At 40.8% G+C, this 22,740-nt stretch overlaps 1 protein-coding gene across 3 annotated transcripts in view; it reads left to right on the top strand.

Moving 5' to 3' along the window:
* POGZ (pogo transposable element derived with ZNF domain) overlaps window positions 1-22,740 on the top strand; it is a 47,374-nt gene that overhangs the window by 20,852 nt on the left and 3,782 nt on the right. For 2 of the 3 annotated variants that reach the window (XM_040626752.1, XM_040626749.1), the window contains 15 exons: window positions 5,396-5,571; window positions 6,462-6,570; window positions 7,796-8,086; window positions 8,167-8,385; window positions 10,464-10,573; window positions 11,482-11,819; window positions 12,384-12,538; window positions 17,653-17,753; window positions 18,281-18,427; window positions 20,902-21,036; window positions 21,153-21,325; window positions 21,482-21,622; window positions 22,087-22,143; window positions 22,333-22,445; window positions 22,643-22,667. In XM_040626752.1, coding sequence (XP_040482686.1) covers window positions 5,396-5,571; window positions 6,462-6,570; window positions 7,796-8,086; window positions 8,167-8,385; window positions 10,464-10,573; window positions 11,482-11,819; window positions 12,384-12,538; window positions 17,653-17,753; window positions 18,281-18,427; window positions 20,902-21,036; window positions 21,153-21,325; window positions 21,482-21,622; window positions 22,087-22,143; window positions 22,333-22,445; window positions 22,643-22,667 — 2,290 coding nt within the window. The remainder of the gene's footprint in view (window positions 1-5,395; window positions 5,572-6,461; window positions 6,571-7,795; window positions 8,087-8,166; window positions 8,386-10,463; window positions 10,574-11,481; window positions 11,820-12,383; window positions 12,539-17,652; window positions 17,754-18,280; window positions 18,428-20,901; window positions 21,037-21,152; window positions 21,326-21,481; window positions 21,623-22,086; window positions 22,144-22,332; window positions 22,446-22,642; window positions 22,668-22,740) is intronic. The other variant, XM_040626750.1, reaches the window with a different exon arrangement.

Consider the following 22,740-nt stretch of genomic DNA (forward strand, 5'->3'; position numbering starts at 1 on the left):
AAGTTAGAAAGTTGTCTTTTCCTGCTCCCTCCTTTTAAACCAGTTTTAAAACTTGTCTGGCTCCTGGTTACCAATAGCCACCTCCTCCGATAATTATATTGTAAAAAACTGGTTTTTGGGGGGTATTGATTTGGCTTTTATAATTTACCTGTTTCTCTTGTTTTCCTTGCCCTGTCTACCTAACAAGCATTTCCTTGACTCTTGATTTTTTTTTTTTTTAAGATTTTATTTATTTATCCAACAGAGATAGAGACAGCCAGCGAGAGAGGGAACACAAGCAGGGGGAGTGGGAGAGGAAGAAGCAGGCTCATAGCAGAAGAGCCTGATGTGGAGCTTGATCCCAGATCGCCGGGATCACGCCCTGAGCCGAAGGCAGACGCTTAACCGCTGTGCCACCCAGGCGCCCCGACTCTTGATTTTTAAGGAACTTTTTATTTATATGTGAGAGGGAGGCCATGGGTTGAGACAGAGGAGGAGCACAGTGATAGTTTTTATAATGGTTTAGTCCTACACTGGGCAGTGGATTCAAGAGTGTTTATCATTACACTTTATAACTTTTAAATATATGTAATATTTTATAAAAGCCACTGTTAAAATATAATTAAGGTGAATATTATTTTGCAAGAGTGAATGGGGGGCACCTGGGTGGCTCAGTTGGTTGAGCATGCGATGCTTGGTTTCAGCTCAGGTCATGATCTCAGGGTCCTGAGATTGAGCCCTGCTTCGAGCTCTGTGCTCAGGAGGGATTCTGCTCAAGACTGTCTCGCTTTCTCACGCTCTCTCGTTCTCTCACGCGTGTGCGCATTCTCTCTCTCTCTCTGTCTCTTGGGGTGCCTGGGTGGCTCTCAGATAGTTAAGTGGTTGCCTTCGGCTTAGGTCATGATCCGGGGGTCCTAGGATGGAGCCCCCTGTTGGGGAGCCTGCTTCTCCTTCTCCCTCTCCCTCTCCAGCTCCTCCTGGCTTGTGCTCTCTCTTGCTCTTGCTCTATCTTAAGTAAGTAAGTAAGTTAATTAATTAATTAAAATCTTTTTAAAAAATTAAAAAGACTCTCTCTCTGTCTCCCTCTGCTCCTCTCCCTGGTCACACACACTCAAATTTTTTTTCCTCTCTCTCTCTCTCTCAAATAAATCTAAAATAAATAAATAAATAAAAGAATAAATAGGGGAGGAGAAAGAAAAGGGTGGGGATATGGGCACAGTTTTGTTCTATTTTCCAAAATAACTGTTTCACGGATAATGATAGTTGATTTTTTAAAAAATGTAATCCTCTCCTATATGATGGGGATAGAATAGTTTTTCAGCAGATGATACTGGGACAACTGGATACTTTTTCCACACAGAAGAGGATGAATTGGCACTTCTACTTCATACCATTTATAAACATTTAACTAAATGGTCAAAGACCTAATCAATGTAAGAGCTAAAACTGGAAAACTTTTAGAAGAAACATAGGTGTAAGTCTTTATGACCTTGATTTAGGTAGTGGTTTCTTTTTTCTTTTTTTTTTTTCTCCTTTTTTAAAAATTTATTTGAGTAGGGGAGGAAGCATCTCAAGCAGACTCTGTGCTCCTAGGTAGTGGTTTCTTAGGATAGCAAAAGCATATGTAACCATAGAAAAAAATAGATAAATTGGACTTCATAAAAATTAAAACCTTTTATGCTTCAAAGGGCATAATCAAGAAATTCACCATAACCCATAGAATGGGAGAAAAATTTTGCACATAATATATCTGGTAATGGACATGGCATTTAGAATATATAAAGAACCATTACAATTCAGTAATAAAAAGACAGTCTGGGGCACCTGGGTAGCTCAGTTGGTTAAGCGGCTGACTCTTGACAGGCATGATCTTGGTCCTGGGATTAAGCCACACATTGGGCTCTGTTCTCAGCAGGGAGTCTGCTGCAGGAGTCTCTCCCCACCCCCCCTAAATAAATAAATACATTTTAAAAAATTGTTAATTTATTTGACAGAGAGAGAGAGGGCGCATGCTTGAGCACAAGGAGAGGAAGGGGTAGAGGGAGAGGACGAAGCAGACTCCCCATCAAGCAGGGAGCCTGACACAGGGCTCGATCCCAGGACCCTGGAGCATGACCCAATCTGAAGGCAGACGCTTAACTGACTGAGGCACCCAGGCACCCCTAAATAAATCTTTAAAAAAAATAATAACAAAAAGACCATTTCTTAAATGGGCAAAGGATCTGAGTAGACATTCTCCAAAAAGAGTGTATAGATACCTGTAAGCACATGTAAAGATGTTCAGCATGATTAGTCATTAAGGAAATGCACATCAAAACCACAGTGAGATACCACTTCACACCTGCCAGGATCCTGTAGTCAAAAAGATGGACAAATAGCAAGTCTTGATGAGAATGTAGAGAAATTGGGACTCTCCTGTATTGCTGGTGAGAATGTAAAACTGGTGTGGCCAGTTTGGAAAATAGTTTCGCAGTTTCTCAAAAAGTTAAACATAGTTATATGGTTTAGCAGTTCTCCTAGCTATATACCCAAAACATCACACAAACGCCCTGTTCAAATGTTCATAGCAGCATTATTCATTATAGCCCCCAAATGGAAATAACCTGAGTTGTTGAATGGATAAGCAAAAGGTGATATATTTGCACAATGGAACATTATTAGGCCATTAAAAGGAATGAAATACTGTAATATGAATAACCTTGAAAACGTAGTGCTAAATGAAAGAAGTCAGATGCAAAAGGCAACATATTTTAGGAGTCCATTTATATGAAATGTCCAAAATAGGCAATCCTCTAGCGACAGAAAATAGATCTGCGATTGCCAGGGCTGGGGGAGAAGAGAATGGGGAGTAACTGCCAATGGCTTTAAGATTTCTTCTTGGGATGATGAGCATGTTCTGGAATTAAATAGAAGTGAGAGTTGCACAAATCCTGTGACTATACTAAAAACCTCTGAATTGTATATTCACATGAATAATGTGTATGGTATGTGGATGATATCCACGTACCTCAGTGAAGCTCTTTTTAAGAAGGCGTCAGGAATAAAATTTTGGAAAGTTTTTACAATTCTTTTTGTTCTTTAGAACATATCACTCAGCATTTAGAAATTACTTACATAGTTCTGACTGATCATACACTTGCTTTGGAAAGAAATATTATGTAGTAGAATAAACCACTGCCTAATTCTGTGCTGTGAATGATGTGAATTTAATGTTACAGGTTTCTTACTCTAGAGATATGTTTTTCAACTCCTGTTTGGCTCATTTTGACTCCATTTAGCCCTCTTTGGATCTTAGGGCTACATAAGGAAACAAAGAATAAAGGAACACATCAAGACCTTCAGATTTGTAAAGCAGGACATATTGTAAGAGAGGCTGCTGAATCTCTTCCCCTTATTTAATCAGTTTATGGCTGTGGTACCTAGTTCAGACTTCGAGGCAGGCTACTGATTGGTTAATTCTCTTATAGGCTTTTTAAGCCTAAGGATTCTGGTTGCCTCTTTCATCCCCTGGAAGTAGAACTTCGTAAAACCCATGGATTGTCAGAATTTCTCTAAGGACAGGGGGCGCCTGGGTGGCTTAGTCGTTTAGCGTCTGCCTTCGGCTCAGGGTGTGATCCCAGAGTCCTGGGATCAAGCCCCACATCAGGCTCCTCCGCTGGGAGCCTGCTTCTTCCTCTCCCACTCCCCCTGCTTGTGTTCCGTCTCTCACTGGCTGTCTCTCTGACAAATAAATAAATAAAATCTTTAAAAAAAAGAATTTCTCTAAGGACAGATTTAATAAGAATGTAGAAAGCAGGGGCACCTGGGTGGCTCAGTCGGTTGGGCATCTGCCTTTGGCTTGGGTCACGATCCCAGGGTCCTGGGATTGAGCCCTGTGTTGGGTTCACTGCTCGGCAGGTTGTCTGCTTCTCCCTCTCCCTCTGCTGCTCCCCCTGCTTGTGCTCACTTGTGCTGTCTCTCTCTCTGTCAAGTAAATGGATGAAATCTTTAAAAAAAAAAAAATGTAGAGAGCATTTAAAATAATTCATTAGAATTCATTGGAGTTATTAGAAAGATTTGTAGAATGTGGATGGGGGAGGTATAGAAAAAACAAAGTTGGCCATAGTTAATAATTGAAGCTGAGTGGTGGGTACATGGGGGTTCATTATGGTATGCTATTTTTATATGTATTTGAACTTCTCCATAATAAAACATTTAAATTAAAATAGTAAATTGCCAGTATAATTAGCAGAGATAGAACTTGTAATTTTTTATCTGTGTCAGCCTCATAATCACTAGTCAGCTGGCCTAGTAACTATGAGGTCTAGTCCCCTGATGGACATTCATTTTCTGGAAGAGAGTGGGCCAAACCATTCTTGGCCCATTAATAGCCACCTATATACCCACTCCAGTGGTCTGGCTTTGTAGCTAACTGCAGTGACTCCATCTGTCAAAGTAGGACATACAGTTCATAGGAACCCATCCCATTCTGGCTATGTGAGGTAAAAATTTAAGGCAATATCTTACTTGAATCTCTGATTGAGGTATATTGATACTCAAATTTTCTGTCTGGTTTTGGAGCAGTCTCTGTAAATCAGCAAATTTAGTATTAATGACTTTTTTGCCAAATGTAAATAGACTAAAACATTTATAAAATTACTGTTCTCGGAGATGGAAGGAACCTAAAGTGGTTCAATAATAGTCAATTTATTAATAATTTTATGACTATATTTTATGAAGATAATATTATCTTCTGAAGTCATACCATTTTTACTGGATGTTGGTTAGTTTTTGACCAAGTCTTTTCTTTATCAGATCTGATGTCAAAAAAGAGAAAGAAGAATTAGTCTGTTAGCCTCTGTTCCCATACTGTAGGAGACAGTGGTTCTTTAGAGAGTCTGTTGCATTTCTGAGTTTGACTCACTAGGAAGAGGTGCAATTCTTTAGATTCTGTGTGCTTGCTGAATTGTTTCTTGATGTATATGCTGCTTTTAAAAAGATTAAACGTGGATTAGCTAACAACAAATTATATTGACAGAATAAGTTTTACCTAATTAAAATATGGAAAAAGAAATTATGTTACTTTGTTTTGCTAATTTGGTGTGGAGAGATTATGTTAAATCATATATTAATATTGTCAGAGTCAAAATGATAGCCGTGTAGATGTCTTACTACATTAAGACATCCCTGGTTAAGATGTATATGGGGGAGATGTTAGTGAGCCTTCCCTATCTACAGTGTTTCTGTTAGTTGTAGATTTGGGTGAAGCTTAAATTTTGGGGGAGTTTGGTGACGTTAAACCTGAGGTGAGTGTGACAGTCTTGGATATTTTGATATCGGGGATACCATTTCTTATCTGAGATCATAATGTTTCTTATAAAATGTGGGTTTGTTTTTTCTTACATTTTTTTTTTTCTTTCTTCCTTTTACCCTTCAGCTGGCAATTCTTTGGTTCAACAAGGTGGACAGCCACTCATCCTAACCCAGAATCCAACCCCAGGTCTGGGCACAATGGTTACTCAACCAGTGTTGAGGCCTGTCCAGGTCATGCAGAATGCCAATCATGTGACTAGTTCTCCTGTGGCCTCACAACCAATATTCATCACTACGCAGGTGAGTAGGACTCTGAATTCTGGGGCTGGGTAGGGAAGGAGAGAAAGACTGAAACTTCGGAGGCTCTAACTTAGAACTCTGAGTACTGTCTTTTGACCTGACTTTCTCATTTGCTGTTTTTTAATTTGATACTGGTTTTTATAGAAAGCCGAACATAACCCAGCTGGGTAATTTCCTCTTCCTATCCTTTAGAGGGCTGTTAAGTAATTTGATTGAGATCTGGGCAGAAATTAGTGGGAAAGCTTAAATTAGGAAGCCTTAACACTTGGCCCTCAACACTTCCTGCCCTTTGTTGGGCTGTTTTTCAGAGTTTTTCAAGAGTTAGTTGACTCTTGAAATCTGTGTGTGAAATTGGTAAAGTGCAGGGAAAACCTTGGGAGAAAAGGAGGAAGATGACTTATTTAACATAAAATGTGAGTCGAAGTTGAAAGCCTAATGCTGAATGTGGAACATAAAGGCAAGTGCTTCTCTGCCTGTGGCTTCCTGAGTTATAAACTCTTCTCTTAAAAATTTGCCAGAGGTTTATGGCCTTTGAAGTGGACTTTGGGAACAATTTCTTAATTGTTTTGTGTTGAATCACTCCGGTGAATACTCTTAGTGTCTTTTTTTTTTTTTTTTTTCCCCCTTCTGTGCCTTTATCAGTTTAGGGGCCAGTTTGTGGATGAGGTATTTTTTAAGCTGAGGGTCTCTTAAGACAGGAAGTAGGTTTTCATTTTTGCTCATATGTACAAAAGCTTATTCTTCAGTTTTGATATTTGTCACTCAAAAGTTTGCCAAAATTCCTAGATTTCTCCATCTCAGTGTGTGAATTTTTAGGATGTAGTCTTATTGCAGTCTCTGCTAGTGTTAGTTGATCTCCATGTTAAAGATCATTTTGCTTTCTAATGCAGGGATTTCCTGTAAGAAATGTCCGGCCTGTACAAAATGCAATGAATCAGGTTGGGATTGTGCTGAACGTACAGCAAGGCCAAACGGTTAGACCAATAACACTAGTCCCAGGTAAGGAAAAATGTCTACCCATTCGAAATAAACTGGCATCCAGATTTGTTTTTCTTGTCTCAAAATGTTCTTGGTCATTTAAAAAATGTGTTTAAGGAAAATCTAAAAATACAAAGATCATACTGATTTAAGCCCAATTTTTAAAAAACTGTTTCTAACCTTTGGCCAGGGTGGTGGTTTTATTTATTTTTGTTTTTGACTTTTTACCACCCTTCAAACAGGGTTTACATAGTCATTTTTCTGCTTCTGGTGTTTTAGTCAGCTATTAAGTTTGTTATCCTGACAGAGTATTATTAATGCAAACTCCCAAATTCCATATTTCTTACAAGTCTACTCACTTACATGGTGGGATTATAAACTTTATTTTGCTTTAATTTTATAGCATAGATTTTGGATATATGTTAAACAAATGACCTACCCTTTGATGATTAATTTGCCAATGCCTAGTTAGTATTTTTTTTTTAAGAAACTAGATTGAAAATAATTTTTTAAAATCTTGTAATTTTCCCCACAGTTCTTTACTTAGTGTCTGTAAGTTTACTACAATTCAGGCCAAAAAATATCTTAATTTAGTTGTTGTAAGGATGTCTCCGTAAGCTTCTCTTCCTAATTGTTGTTGTTGTTCTCAGAGCCCACACAGTGTTTTTGGCCTTAAGTCTCATGAATTTAACTTACCTAGTTTCTAATACTTCTTATATATTTGTCAGTGGAATTGTTTACAGCTGAGCCAGGAGATTCACCTCTGGGACATCTTAGTAGAATGGCATAGTCCGTCTAAGTTCATATAAAAGAATGGAAGACTCCTTAGTATCCTGAGAAAGTAGGATTGGTTTTTTTAGGATACATCTGCCCTTTGGCCTATATATATGCACACTGCTTCCTGCTCTGTACTCATCCTTGCTCTTCCAGTATTGAGGTCAAGCTACTCCTGATTATATTCTTTGGATTGAAAAGGCAGTGTGGTAAGGTGTTTGGGGAAGAGTTGATAGGAATCTTCTTTCTTCAATTTAATAGGACTGATTCCTTAGGATAAGATCTTTTATCACCTTGGATTGTATTGTCTTAGACATTAGAGTCTGTGCTACTCTTGTTAACCTCTGATAGCCACCAAACACTTTGGGGAAATCTTTTTTTATTCCAGTATTTTCAGTAAAGACAGGTGGAATGTATTAGAGGTGAGTTCATTGACTGAGCTTTGGTACTTTTCTTTGTCTCTCTTTTGAAGCCCCAGGTACCCAGTTTGTTAAGCCGACAGTTGGAGTCCCACAAGTGTTCTCTCAGATGACCCCAGTGAGGCCAGGCTCCACAATGCCTGTGCGGCCCACCACCAACACCTTCACCACTGTCATCCCAGCTACTCTGACCATTCGAAGCACCGTCCCGCAGTCCCAGTCCCAGCAGACCAAGTCCACACCCAGCACCTCCACCACTCCCACTGCCACACAGCCGACCTCACTGGGGCAGCTAGCTGCTCAGCCTCCAGGCCAGTCCAGCCAGACCCCCAATCCCAAGCTAGGTGAGCCCTGGGAAGTGGAGATGGCAGTGCTGGGCGGGGCAGTGGGTGGAGAACAGATGATTATCACTTGGCCAACATAGCTCCCTCCTTCCCCTCTCCACCTGCAGTGAGTATTGCCAGCTTTGTCACTGTGAAGCGACCTGGGGTTACAGGTGAAAATAGCAATGAAGTAGCCAAACTGGTGAATACCCTTAACACCATCCCTTCCCTGGGCCAGAGTCCTGGGCCAGTGGTGGTGTCCAACAACAGCTCTGCCCATGGCTCCCAGAGAACCAGCGGACCTGAGTCTTCAATGAAAGGTACAGTAACCTAAAAGACGGAGTATCCAGTCATTCAGAAACATTAATAAAGTATTTGTTATGCTTTGAAAATAGAGACATAGAATATAGTTGCCATAGTCTGTTCTTAGAAGAAACGTTAGTGTAGGAAAGGGGGGATAGCTACTGTGAGAAGTATAACTAAATCAGCTATAAGGGAATAATTCTGTGTTTCTTATGCTGTGGAGATGAGTGAGATGGACCAGTTGATCAGAGATGGGTGGGATAATAATAATAATAATAATAATTTTTAAAAAAAGCTTCACAGAGGGTGAATTTCTGCACAAGGTTTTAAAGTTGGGATTTGGTAGAGAGGTTTTCAGGTGTAGACAGGATATGAGCATAAGGGTTTTCAATGGTCTAGAGCAGAGGTCAGCAAACTTTGTCTCTAAAGGATCAGATAGTATTTTAGGCTTTACGCACTAAATATGGTCTCTGCCACAACTACTCAGCTATGCCATTGTGGTCCAAAAGCAGCCACAGACAGTATAGAAACAAATGACCATGACCGTGCTCCACTAAAACTGTTCATGGACTCTGAATTATATGTAATTTTCATGTATCAGAATATCTTCTTTTGCTTTCATTCCAACCATTTAAAAATGTAAAAACATTTAACAAATGGTATTGGAAAAATCAAGACATCCACATCCAATAAAGTTGGACCCAAATACCATATATAAAAATTAACTCATTGAACCAAAGACCTAAACATAAGAGCTAAAACTATAAAAGAAGAAAATGGGGAAAACTTCATGACATTGTATTTGGCAATGATTTCTTGCATATGACACCAAAAGCATGGGGAGCAAAGGAAAAATACAATAGCAGGTATAATAATAATAAATAAATGAGACTACGTCAAATTTTAAACTTTTATGGTGTCAAAGGACACTATGAACAGAGTGAAAAAGCAACCCAGTGAATGGGAAAAAATATTTGCAAATCATAATCTGATAAAGGGTTAACATCTAGAATATATAAAGCACAACTCAACGATAAAAAAACAAACAACCCAATTAAAAACTGGGCAAAGATGTTGAAGAGACCTTTCTCCAAACAAGATATACAAATGGCTGTTAAGCACATGAAAAGATGCTCACCATTACTAATGATTAGAGAAATGCAAATCAAAACCATGTTGAGATACCACTTCACACCCATCAGAATCAAAACGACGAGTGCTGGTGAGGATGTGTAGATATTGGAGCCCTTGTTCATTGCTCGTGGAAATATAAATTGGTATGATGGTCTCTCAGAAAGTGAAATATAAATTTACCATCTGACTCAGCAATTCTCCTTCTGGGGTGTGACCCCGAAGAAGGTACTCAGGCAGGTATTTATATACCCATGTTCATAGCAGCATTATTCATCATAGCCAAAAGGTGGAAGCAGTCCAAGTGAGCATCAGCCGATGAATAAATAAACAAAATATGGTATATACATATAGTAGCATATTGTTCAAGGAAGGAATTCTGACACATGCTGCAACATTCATGAACTCTGAGGACATTCGGCTAAGCACTGAGCTAAGTCAGTCACGAGAAGACAAACACTATATGATTACACTTAATATGAGGTACCTAGAGGAGTCAAATTCACAGAGACGGAAAATAGGTTGGGGGTTGCCAGGGACTAAGAGGAGGGAGGAATGGGAAATTATTAAACAGGTACAGAGTTTCAGATTTACAAGATGAAAAGAGTTCTGGAGATTGCTTGTACGACAATGTGAATGTACTTAACTGTACATTTGAAAATGGTTAAGAGGTACATTTTATGACCTCAATTAAAGAAAAAGTTGTATAACGATAAAAAAGAGTAAAATCCATTCCTAGCTCATGGGCCAAACAGAAGTTAGCATCTGGCTGGATTTTGTCTACGAGCTGTGATTTGCTGGCCCTTGGCCTAGACTTAAAGGAACGGTCCTCATAGTGATCAGTCATGCTTACGTATCAACCTTAATATGCCCTTTAGGGAGCGTTTAACCCTTCTTCAAAGGGCCAGTAATCTGTTTCCAGTATCATCTCATTAATCTTATCAATGCTTCTCACTTCTTCCAGTGACCTCTTCTTCCATCCCAGTGTTCGACCTCCAGGATGGTGGAAGGAAAATATGTCCACGGTGTAATGCTCAATTCCGTGTTACTGAAGCTTTGAGAGGTCACATGTGTGTAAGTGATACCAGCTGTGATGGGGATCCAGCTTCAGTGGCTACCACTGCATACCTCTTCTACGATTAGGAGCTTGTGAAGCAGGGACTCTCAAATGACCTAGAAGTTTCTTAAAGGGTTATGCTCCCTTTTGGCCTGTTCAGAAGAGTTTCAGACTTTGGAATGTCGGATACATTTAAAGACTCTCGAGTAGATTGGAACATATGCAACCTTAATTCCTTGGTTGTGGTTGATTTTGAAACTACACAGGAGCACACGAGGACAAGTTTGTTAGATAATCAACTCAAACCAAGTTGGCCTTGGTTTGTTTGTTTTGTTTTGTTTTGTTTTTAGATTTATATATTTATTTATTTGACAGAGAGAGAGAGAGAGCCAGAGAGCGTACGTAGGGGCAATGGCAGAGGGAGAAGGAGAGGCAGGGAGCTGAGCAGGGAGCCCTGTGTGGGGCTTCATCTCAGGACCCCGAGATCATGACCTGAGCCAAAGTCAGATGCTTAACCGACTTAGCCACCTAGATACCCCTCAGTTTATTTACTATTTTTGGGTCATTGGATGAACCAGGAACCATTAACCAGTTCCCATTTCTAGCCTTTTCATTTTTTGGTCTTAGTCCAGACACAAAGGTTGGAATTTCTTCCTGCTGGAGAGTTCAGAAGCAAGTTACGCTAGTAAGTGGTTGAAGGATCTAAGGCAGGAGGGAGAAATACAAGGTACTGGGTTTGGAGAGGCATATGGCTATAAATAAATATCCATTCGAAAGAGCCGTAATCCTAGAAACACTATAAAAAATCGAAGGGTGAAACCTGGATGAGAATACCTAGAACCAAACATCCCCAAGAGATGTTCATGAGGTTGGGGAGTTGGCACATCCCAGCCCCCAGAATAACCACAATGATCTTCCTTTATAGTACTGTTGCCCAGAAATGGTGGAATACCAGAAGAAAGGAAAGTCTCTGGATTCAGAACCCAGTGTCCCATCAGCTGCAAAGCCCCCATCCCCGGAGAAAACAGCTCCTGTTGCTTCCACACCCTCTTCTACACCTATTCCTGCTCTGTCACCACCTACCAAAGTACCAGAGCCAAATGAGAATGTGGGTGATGCTGTCCAGACCAAACTCATCATGCTAGTAGATGACTTCTACTATGGACGGGATGGTGGCAAAGTGGCCCAACTCACAAACTTCCCTAAGGTTGCCACATCTTTCCGATGCCCACATTGTACCAAAAGGCTAAAAAACAACATTCGGTGAGTGTTGAAGAGTCTCAGAGGTTACCCTGGACAAGAGAAGACTGAAATGTTCTTATATGTTTAAGTCTTTCTCTTTGGGCGGTAGTCCTGTTATCCAGTCTGGCTAAGGAATTTTTTTTTTTTTTTAAGATTTTATTTATTTATTTGTCAGAGAGAGAATGAAAGGGGAAGAGGCAGACAGAGGGAGAGAAGCAGGTTCTGTGCTGAGCAAGGAGCCTGATGGGGGACTCAATCCCAGGACCCTGGGATCATGACCTGAGCTAAAGGCAGATGTTTAACCGACTGAGCCGCCCAGGTGTCCTGGTTTGGCTAAGAACTGTCATTAAATCGTAAGTGGTACTAGAGAAGGAGGAGGTATTGTGGTAATAATGAGAGATAACTTTGGGTGGAGTAAGGGAAACCAGTACATCTTTCCACAGAGCTCTTAGTTTCAAGAACCCTTTCTGGGCTCAGAAAAGGACTGTCCCAAACAAGGGAAGGATGGGGGGCATATAATGTGTGTTCCGGGATTCTAAGGCTGCTGATTTTTTTGTTTTCTGTACTTCTTGTGCTGTGCTACAGATTCATGAACCATATGAAACACCATGTAGAACTCGATCAGCAGAACGGTGAGGTAGATGGTCATACTATCTGCCAACACTGTTATCGCCAGTTTTCCACGCCCTTCCAGCTCCAGTGCCACTTGGAAAATGTTCATAGTCCTTATGAATCGACTAGTAAGTTTGGAAACTCTTAAACTCTAGGGGTATACTTGCTCTTCATTCATTGAATGGCACTGTGAGGAGCCCATCATTTCTATATGAGTATCAGTGCAGAGGAAGCTCTTTGCACATTTCTAATCAATTCCTTATTTCACTCACCCTTTATTCTTACAACTTAGACTTCTCTTCAAGCCTGAATTGAATTCAGTGCTAGAATTGTTAGGGGCTTTGGTTCAGGACCACTGTAATGTATATAATATAATGTAATGGATACCTTACCAAGATTATCTATATTTGGACTTCCACTTCAGTTAGTACCCTGATAGGTTTTACATGAGACAAAAGATAACATTATAAACATTATAAAGTACCATTAAGACAGTGCTTTCAGTGAAACGTAAGATGAGGTGTGGAGTGTCACCTCCACTGTACATCTAACAGATGAGGAAATGTGGGCTGAACACAGGCTCACAAAAATCAAGTCATTTTCTTCAGAGCATACATCTCTAGTAAGGTGCCTTTGTGAGTATTTGAAGCCAAGTCTTCCTAGAATATCTCCTGTATCCTTCAGGGGATTTCTGGTTTTGTTGTAGAGACAAAAATTACATAAATAAAGGAGAATGAGAACAAGACAGTATATTTATTATAAACCTGTGCATTGTATAACACCAGTGATGGTGAAATAGTTTAGAGAAGAGAAAAATCTTTGAGGCTAGATTTCCCAGAAAGTCATACTTGAACTTTTAGGGTCTTTAAATACAAGAAGGATTTGGACAGATAAAAGTAATAAGAAAAGCTTTTAGGTTTTGGGAAACTGCGTGAGCAAATTCGTGAAGACAGAAATATGCATGTCATCTGGATGCTTTGGCTGCAGATTAAAAACCTTGACAAAGTGAATTAAACAATAAGGACACCCGTTGTATCGTTTAACCGAAAGGACTTGAGGTGGAGTAAACTTCAGGCCCAGCACTTGAGTGTTCTGCTGTAGTTCTCTTGTCTCTGGCTTGTAGCGGGGTGGCTGTGTTAATCTCGGGCATTACATTCAGGCACAAAACAGTGCAGACGAGGAATAGAGCTTATCTTCCCATGTCTTTCCAGAATCTGTCTCACGAAAGCAGAATTGCTTTCCCTTCATATTTCCTTGGCCTTGGTCATTTTGGCAAGGGTAATGGGATTGCCGTTGTGGCTTAGGCTAGTGTTGGTCCATAGAAATATAATGTGAGGTACATATGCAATTTTAAATTTTTTAGTAGCCATTTTTAAAAAGTAAAAAAAAAAAGAGATTTAAAAGTTTTTTTATAACCTCTTTTTTTTTTTTAACGTTATTGTTTTTGTTTTGTTGTTTTGTTTTTAAGTAAGCTCTATACCCAACGTGGGGCTTCATCTTACAAGTCCAAGATCGAGAGCTGCATGCTTTACCGACTGAGCCAGCCAGGCACCTCTGAGATTAATTTTAATAGTATATTTTATTTAAGTCAGTATATCCAAAATACCATTTTAGCATGTAATCAGGATTTAAAAATTAATGAGATGGTAGAACTTTGGACTAATAATTTGGGAATAGAATAGATATTGGAATCAACCACTATGCAGTTAGGGGCAGAGTAGCCAACTTGGTCTTGGTTAGGGCCCCAAAGTCTTCACTGTCAGTGTTGGAAAATCTGAATAACTCCTCTACACCTCCTAGTGAATACACCTCATGTTTATACAGAATCTGCTGGGTGGGCTTTTGTTAATTCCATTTATGTATGGACTATACATAAGAAAGATAAGTTTTTCCTTATGGGGAAGAAAAAATTCCATACAGTCAGAACCTCATCAATCCTTTTCTCTTCACTTTCCACTCTTGTTATGTCTGACTTTTAATTTTTGAGTATCTTGTGACTTAAAATTTATATTGATCAAAAACCTGAGAAATTGTTCACCCAAAGAGGTAAACACCTTTTCTATACTTCAGTATGTATCAGTTTTATTCTTGGATTCTTGTGTAAGTCCTCCTTCCTGTACCCATAGCAGATCCTGCATAAAAGTAGCTTTTTTTTTTTTAATGTTACATTAGTCACCATACGGTATAAAGTAGCTTATTTTTTAATGTTTTTGGGACCCATTGCTTTCTTTTTAATTTTGAAAAAAAAATGTTTCCTTTTATTTTCTGAAGTGTTATTTTTTTAAAGATTTTATTTATTATTTGAGAGAGTGAGAGAGAGCACAATCAGGGAGAAAGGGAGAAGCAGGCTCCTGCCGAGGAGGGAACCGGACACGGGACTCAATCTCAGGACCCTGGGATCATAACCTGAGCTGAAGGCAGACGCTTAACTGACTGAGCCACCAGGGCACCCCTCTGAAGTGTTTTTAAATGAAATTATAGTTGTAATGACATTTCACCCCCAAATACTTAAGTATGTATCTCTAAAAAAATAAAGACCTTTTTCTTATATACAGCCATAGTACCTTTGTCAAGATCTAACAGAAGCAATCATAAATCCTTAATATCATCTAATACTTAGTCCATTTTCAAATTTCCTGAATTGTCCCCAGAACATCAATGGATCATTTCACCTAATTATGGTAATAGTATAATCTTAATCACATTATGTTTTTCTTCACACTTGTTTAAGGGCAGTAGACTGAAGAAGAGGTAGAGTTGAGGGAAGGATGCTTCAGGCTTAACCATGGTCAGATGTCAGGGGAGGATCCTGTGTGGAAAATGACTCAACCAAGGGGGAACTAATTGTTTGATAAAGTCTTGGAATATATGGAATGATGAGGTTGGCTGAACCTTAGAAAGGTATAAGATGTCTATCCTTTCTTCCTTTCTTCCTTCCTTCCTTTCTTTCTTTCTTTCTTTCTTTCTTTCTTTCTCTTTCTTTCTTTCTTTCTTTCCTTTTTTTTTTTTTTAGATTTATTTATTTTAGAGAGCATGCACGCACACAGCAGGGAAAGGGCCAGAGGGAGAGGGAGACAAGCAGACCCCCACTAAGCAGGGTGCCTGATGCAGGGCTCGATTCCAGGACCTGAGCCGAAATCAGGAGTTGGATGCTTAACTGACTGAGGCAGTCAGGCGCCCCTCGCCTTTCTTTCATAATTTGGAGAACAGGAAGCAGAAGCTGTAGTAATTTACTCCTATTTTCTCAAAGTAAGAGTGTGTTAGGTGTCAAGGACATGAGGGTAATGGTGCTGGGAGGGACCGTGTTAGGATGACCGTTTTGCAAAATCAGTTAATTCTGTCTCTTGAATCTTCCCATACCAGCTCCAGTGTGGGACTAGAACAGATGTGGATGGTTACTAGAGATGTCTTAAATCCACTGATGCCTTAGGTTTCTGTCTCACTGAGATTATATATCTAAATCGTAGCATGGTGTTTATGTGTTAGAAATTGCTTTAGTTAGTGTCGTTAGTACTGATGTGGTGTGACGGCTGTACCAAGAGAGCTGATACGTAGGTTGTTGGAGGAGCTTCAAGGTTGAAGGAGCTTGCCCAGGGAGAACACAGAATAAGAAAGGTTAGGACAGAAGGTTGGAAAGCACCAATATTTAAAGGTGTTCTAGAAAAAAAAGAAAAGCAATTAATGACAAATTAAGAGGCAAAGGGGGAAAAGGAGAAAATATTGTCATTTTTACTTTCTTAAAAGATTTTATGTATTTATTTGATAGAGAGCGCACGCACACAAGCAGGCAGAGCGGCAGGCAGAGGGGCAGGGAGAAGCAGACTCTGCTGAGCAGGGAGCCCAACGTGGGGCTCAATCCCAGGACCCCAGGATCATGACCTGAACCAAAGGCAGACGCTTAACAGACTGAGCCACCCAGGCGCCCCAAAAATACTGTCATTTTTAGTTGACAATATTTCCCCAACATGTCGTGCACTCCATATCTCTGTGCCTTTGTTCCTGTTCTTCTCTTGGTCCCTCTGTGTGACAGACTCCTGTTCTTTCAACATTCAGTTTATGTATCTAACAGCTTCGCTTCATTCTTTTAGACAGAATTTTTTATTCATTTGTGTCTTCGTAGCACCTAACGACTCTAGGCAGTGCTTCTACGGGGGCTGCCGTACCCCTTTGACAGTAACAAAAAGTTGTGAAGCCTCTTCCCAGAAGATAAACATTTTACTCTTTTGCAAATAATTTCAGGGGATACCGAGGTTCCCTGAGGCATTGTCCATGGACCCCAGATTAAGAATCCCTGGTTTTTGTTTACTTTAAAGAATTGTTTCAACTTCACTCTTTTTGGGGGAACAGCGGTTGGACATTTTCCAGTAAATGCTTAAAGCTTCAAATTTACAATTTGCAAAAACTTGAAAATAATTCCAGTGACTGTAAGAAATTATTTTGTCTAATTCAAAATGTGTAACAATTTAAATTATTATCAAAAATTCAGAGTTGCAGCCTTATAAGCTTGACAAAATGACCAATTTCAAAGTTGAATCATCTCAGAAACTCATAACAAGGCAAGAACTTCTGTTCATGATTTGTCGGTCTCTTGAGGACAAATTCTTATACTCATTTAGTAGATGTTTGGTAAATGTTTGGAATTAGTCATAGGAGACAGTCATTGTCTGTCTTTGAGCAGAGGGATGCAAGAGTGTAGTAATTTAACATAATTCACTTGGCAGTGGTATGTAAAGCATAGACACTGTATTCACTGGAAAGATACACGGTATTAGAAGCCAGCTGATTAGAAGTAGGAAATCGTGGGCTTCTACGGAGTTTTTGTCTGTGAGAATGGCAAGGTGACCGTTCCTAGGTACATTCTGAAATAGTGGTGACAGAACACAGAGGTGCAGACTCAGAGATAGTGCCTGAGTGTAGGAGGAGGTGGGGAAGTGAGAAGGGAAACAACCAGGAATCAGGAGGCTGAATTAGAGTTGGTGGTAGAATAGCCAATTAAAATGTCTTGTAGACAGTTCAGAACCTAGAGTGAGGCTTTAGTAGGAAGTCTGAGGTAGAGGCCTAAGGTTTGTTGTTATCAGCAACACAGATGTTAAGACAGAACCATTTTAAAGAAAGAAGAGATTGAATGATTTACCGACTATTGAAAGTGAAGATAGAGAAGTCAGAGAGAATAAAGATGATGAGTCAGCAGGACTTTGGTCTTATTTTCAGGTGGATTTATTGATTATTTTTCTTCTTACAGCCAAGTGCAAGATCTGTGAGTGGGCGTTCGAGAGCGAGCCGCTGTTTCTGCAGCACATGAAGGACACTCACAAGCCCGGGGAGATGCCCTACGTCTGCCAGGTACCGCCTTGTCCCTAGGGAGCTTTAGCCGTCCGGCCCTCAGGCCGGGCACAGAGGACCCGCTAGCGAACAGTGCTCTACACCGACTGCGTGCACTCAGGTTTAGGAACTCGGGGGATCAGAAGAAATGATAAACCTAGGGTCCGTTCTCAGGATTTTCCATGCCGGAGAAAAACATCAAAGGAGCATGTGCAGGAACCCAGCCAGGGAGCCCGGTCAGAGACATACGCACGTCCTGCAGGAGTGTGTCTCCTGCACAGCCCTCTAGAGATGGACAAAGAAAACTTTACTCCTCTAAGTCGCAAAGTGGATTGTTTTCAGACTTCCCTGTCCCTCCCCTGTTTTTATCTTAATCCACAGCTGAATCTGTCACAAACAGCCCTGCATTACAGTCAGAATAATAATTTGATTTCTATACATTTAGGAAAACTTATTTTTTTTCTCTTATTTTGACATTTTTGTTGCTACCTCTTTTTTAAGGGCTCAGTTGTTCACTCTTAGCTTATTTTCCCTCTTATGTGACTCAGGTGTGTCAATATCGCTCCTCACTCTACTCTGAGGTAGATGTCCATTTTCGGATGATCCATGAGGATACTCGGCATCTGCTCTGCCCTTATTGCCTGAAGGTCTTCAAAAATGGCAATGCATTCCAACAGCATTACATGAGGCACCAGGTACCAGGCACCAAGCAGTTCCCATATTCTCATTTTTTTAATTTTATGGATGCTGGGGCCAGGGCTGAGCTAGGCAGATAATTTTGGTAGAGAAGATACTATATGTGTGTTTGCAAAAATTTGCCAAATTTCAATTACATGCCATACTGGGCTAGGTGCCAGGGATTTGGTGGCATATAAGACAAATAGTATAGTAGAGCATGGAGAGTATTGTGTTAGGGAAAGTATAAGATACAGAAAAGCATATACCTATTTGGGGAGCCTGCTATAAGGCTTCCTTGGAAGAAGAATAAGACCTGAAGTATGAGGAAGGGTGAGCCACATGAAGTGGGATGGAAGAACAGTGTCCTCCAAGCAGAGAGGGAGAGTATGGAAGTTCAGAGAATTAAAGGAAGTTCAGTGTAGTTGGACTGTGGAGTACCAGGGGGAGGTTGGAAGTTAGGAAACAGATGGTGGAGAACGCTGTAAGCCATGGAAGGGAGTTTCAACTTTATAAGTCATTGGGGAGGCATTGAAGGGATTTTTTAAGTCCTTGAGTGATAGGTTCAAATTTGTTTTAAGTTATGATTACACTGGCTGCACTAGGAGAATGAATTGAAAGAGATTAAGACCAGAGTTAGGGGGACACGCCAAAGGCTCTTTCGGTTTAGGTGAGAGGCAGTAGTGGCTTTTGGCTTTGAAATGAAGAAGAAGATAGAGTTGAGAGATACTGAGAAGGTAAGTGATATTTATGATTTAGAGATGGATTTGGTAAAGGTAGTGAGGAAGGAGTTAGCAATAGTGCCTAAAATTCTGTCTCAGGAAAAGTGAATGAATGGCGAGACTATGTATTGAGATAGAAACACTGTAGAAAGAAAGTAAGGTTGGCGGCGGAAGTGGGGATTACATGTGTGGGTATTCTGAGTTAGCAGTGTCTGTGGACAGCGGCTATAGGTGTTTATTAAACAGGTAGTTGGAAATATAGGTCTGAAGCCTGGAAGAAGAACCTGGGTTATGGAAAACATACTTAGGAATCATAATTATATAAATCAAGTGATTTTAAACATAGAAGTTGCCATGTTGCCTCACGCCCAATTGAGAATAAGATGAAGGCTTAGAACCTCTGAAGATTCTGTGTACAAAGCCAGTACCGTAGCCCTAGGAGGAGAACCAGAAGAGACTTGATGTCAGGGAGCTGAGGGAGGGAGGTGTTTTGAAGAAAGGGGTGTGATCAAGGTGTTGCAGGAAGATGTCAAGCACCATAGAAACCGAGAGGCCAGCCTTTAACTTAGCAACGGTGATGGGAGCCATGTGGTTGGTCAGCAGAGTGGAAGTCACATTTCAGCAGGATGAATGAAGAAGAGGTGAGGAAATGGAGACAACTTATTTTTTAAAAGTTTCAGAAGGGGGAAGACTAAGGGTTGGCACATCCAGGGGAAGAGGTAGCAGGAGAGAATTTGTTGTTGCTTTCGTGTTTTGTTTTTAAGATGGAGTAAATAGGGCCTTGTTCTAAAATGCTGCAAGAAAGGGGCCACTAGAGGAGGAGAGTGAAGGTAGATGGAGAAGGCACAAGATGGAGAACCAGATGGGTGCACCTTTGCTTAACACTTGCCGGGTCTGCACACACGTGCCTGCATTCTCACCTGTGAGCTCCCTCTTGCGCTCACACACCCATTTGCATAGGGGTGACTGTAATCCCCCCGTGTGTATTTCCAAAGAGCAGCATGGAAATTGTCCCTTATACTCAGGTAATGGGCCCTTGTTAATCCTGGGAAGGAAACCATACACCTGGGTCCTGTTTCTGAAGGATTTCAATAGTAGGCAGTCTGAATCCTCAGACTTGTCTCACAAGGACAAGTGCATATCTATGTATATTGATGTGTTAAGAGGAGAGAGAGTAAGGGATAGAAAGGTATAGACAAGGTGTAGAAAAATACTGTCATTCATGTTAAGAAAGAAACAGGGAGGTGGTGATTGGAGATATGTGTATGTTACGTGGTTGTGCGCATAGACTGTCCGTGAAAGAATACCCGAGAAACCGGTAACAAGTTGTTTCTGTGCAAAAGGATGGAGGGTTGGAATTGAAGGCAAACTTAAAACATGAAGGAGTATGGAATAAAAAGTAATGATTTTTTTCATCATGTACATTTTACTGTGTTTTAAAAAATGAGAAGAGTGTCCAGGTAGCACTGTCTGCATTGTAAAGACAAAGTAGGGGCAAGTAAAGCTTAAGCCACTAATGCACATTGTTAAACCGAGTCAGGAAGAGGTGGTTGGAGGACCTAGTCGTCCTGGGTGTGAGTCTGCCTTTCTTTGGGACCATGGGAGGAGATAATTCTCAATGATAGGTTTTAGTGTTGTGTATTTCTTTCTTCCTCTTTCAGTTATCCACAGAAAGGGGGAAAGAATGGTTGTTAGCATTAATCTACTTTTTCATCAGGGGAGAAAATTTATTGGGAACCTTTAAGGGATTCTCTTTCTTTTTCCCCCTTCAGAAGAGGAATGTTTATCACTGCAACAAATGCCGGCTGCAATTTCTCTTTGCCAAGGACAAAATTGAACACAAGCTTCAGCACCATAAAACCTTCCGTAAACCCAAACAGCTGGAAGGTTTGAAACCAGGCACGAAGGTAAAGGGCTTGTCACCGTTTCTTTTATAGATCCAAGGGGGTGGGGAATAAAGATTATCAGTGTTCTGAGGTTTAGCATGGGTCGTCTCTGATTGTTCCTTCTCTTGGCTTTGCAGGTGACAATCCGGGCTTCCCGAGGGCAGCCGCGAACTGTCCCTGTCTCCTCCAGTGATGCTCCTCCCAGTACCTTGCAGGAGGCAGCACCACTGACCTCCTCAACGGACCCCCTGCCTGTCTTCCTTTATCCCCCTGTCCGGCGCAACATCCAGAAGAGAGCTGTTAGGAAAATGTCAGTGCCCTCTTCTGGAGGCTGGGGGCCGGGTGGGCACGACTATTCCTATAGCCAGTGTAATCTAGTAGCCTTTTAGCAGGATCAGTTGTCTGAAGCCCCCACAATTTGAGGACTCCTGGGGCGATAACAAGAATTGTCCTTGTTTCTTGACAGGAGTGTTATGGGCCGGCAGACGTGCCTGGAGTGCAGCTTTGAGATCCCGGATTTCCCTAATCATTTCCCCACTTACGTTCACTGCTCTCTGTGTCGCTACAGCACCTGCTGCTCTCGAGCCTATGCCAACCACATGATCAAGTAAGTCACGGTTAGACCAGGATCGTACCTGGGAGTTCACATTCTCCAGAACTCATTCCATTGCCTCCTTCAACTCTTAGAGCTGTTTGTCCATGTCTCCTAGCAGGGTAAGAGTCAAACCCACGTTCATTTGGCTTTGATGGGCTGTGCTCGAATTTTGTAGGACCTTGCTACTCAAGAGTGTGGCCCAAGGACCAGGTGCAATAGATGGGAGCTTGTTAGAAATTCAGCCTCTGCTCCCCACCCCCAGGCTACTCAGTCGGAATGTGTGTTTTAATAGCTCTCCTGGTGATTCACATGCATACTAATAGGGAATATTAATATGATAGGAAAACTGGCTTGGGTTAAGGTGAGGATGGATTGAAGTGGCATCTCTTTTGTGGGGGCATTGTCCGAGACTGGTGATCTCTCATTTAATGATCAGAACCCCCTAACTCATGCTGTTTTTTCTTTGTCTTTCTCAGCAATCATGTTCCACGCAAGAGCCCCAAGTATTTGGCTTTGTTTAAAAATTCTGTGAGGTAAGGGAAAACTTAGTGATGGTCTCTTAATTTTTCACTTCTTACATTGAATCCTTTTAATTAACTTGGGGGGTATGTGAATTAATTTGAGAAAGAGGAGAAAGGATACTGTCTTTTCTTTATTAGGCCTCAGATTTTATCCCTAGGGTCACAGGTACACTTGTTTATACTCTTGGCTCTTTTTCTTAGTGGAATCAAGCTGGCTTGCACTTCCTGTACCTTTGTTACCTCTGTGGGAGACGCCATGGCCAAGCATTTGGTATTCAACCCCTCTCACAGATCCAGCAGCATCCTGCCACGGGGTAAGTAGTGGAGATGGGAGTTAGTGGGACAACAAAAAGAGAAAATAAGGATACAAGTCCTACCATATGAGTCAGGAGCATCTCTACCTGGGCTAGCTCATCCACTGTTCAGACAGACATCACCTGACATCCCTATAAGACCGGAGGGCTTGTTTCTTCTCTGAGTTAACTTTTCTTTATTGTCTCATTTCCCATAGGACTCACTTGGATGTCTCACTCAAGGTAACAGAAACTCTCTTCATGGTTTAACTTCTATTTTCAGTGTGTTTCATCTTTTTTTTATTATTATTATCAT

The sequence above is a fragment of the Ursus maritimus genome, unplaced genomic scaffold (assembly GCF_017311325.1).
Source record: "Ursus maritimus isolate PB19 unplaced genomic scaffold, ASM1731132v1 scaffold_12, whole genome shotgun sequence".
Taxonomy (NCBI): domain Eukaryota; kingdom Metazoa; phylum Chordata; class Mammalia; order Carnivora; family Ursidae; genus Ursus; species Ursus maritimus.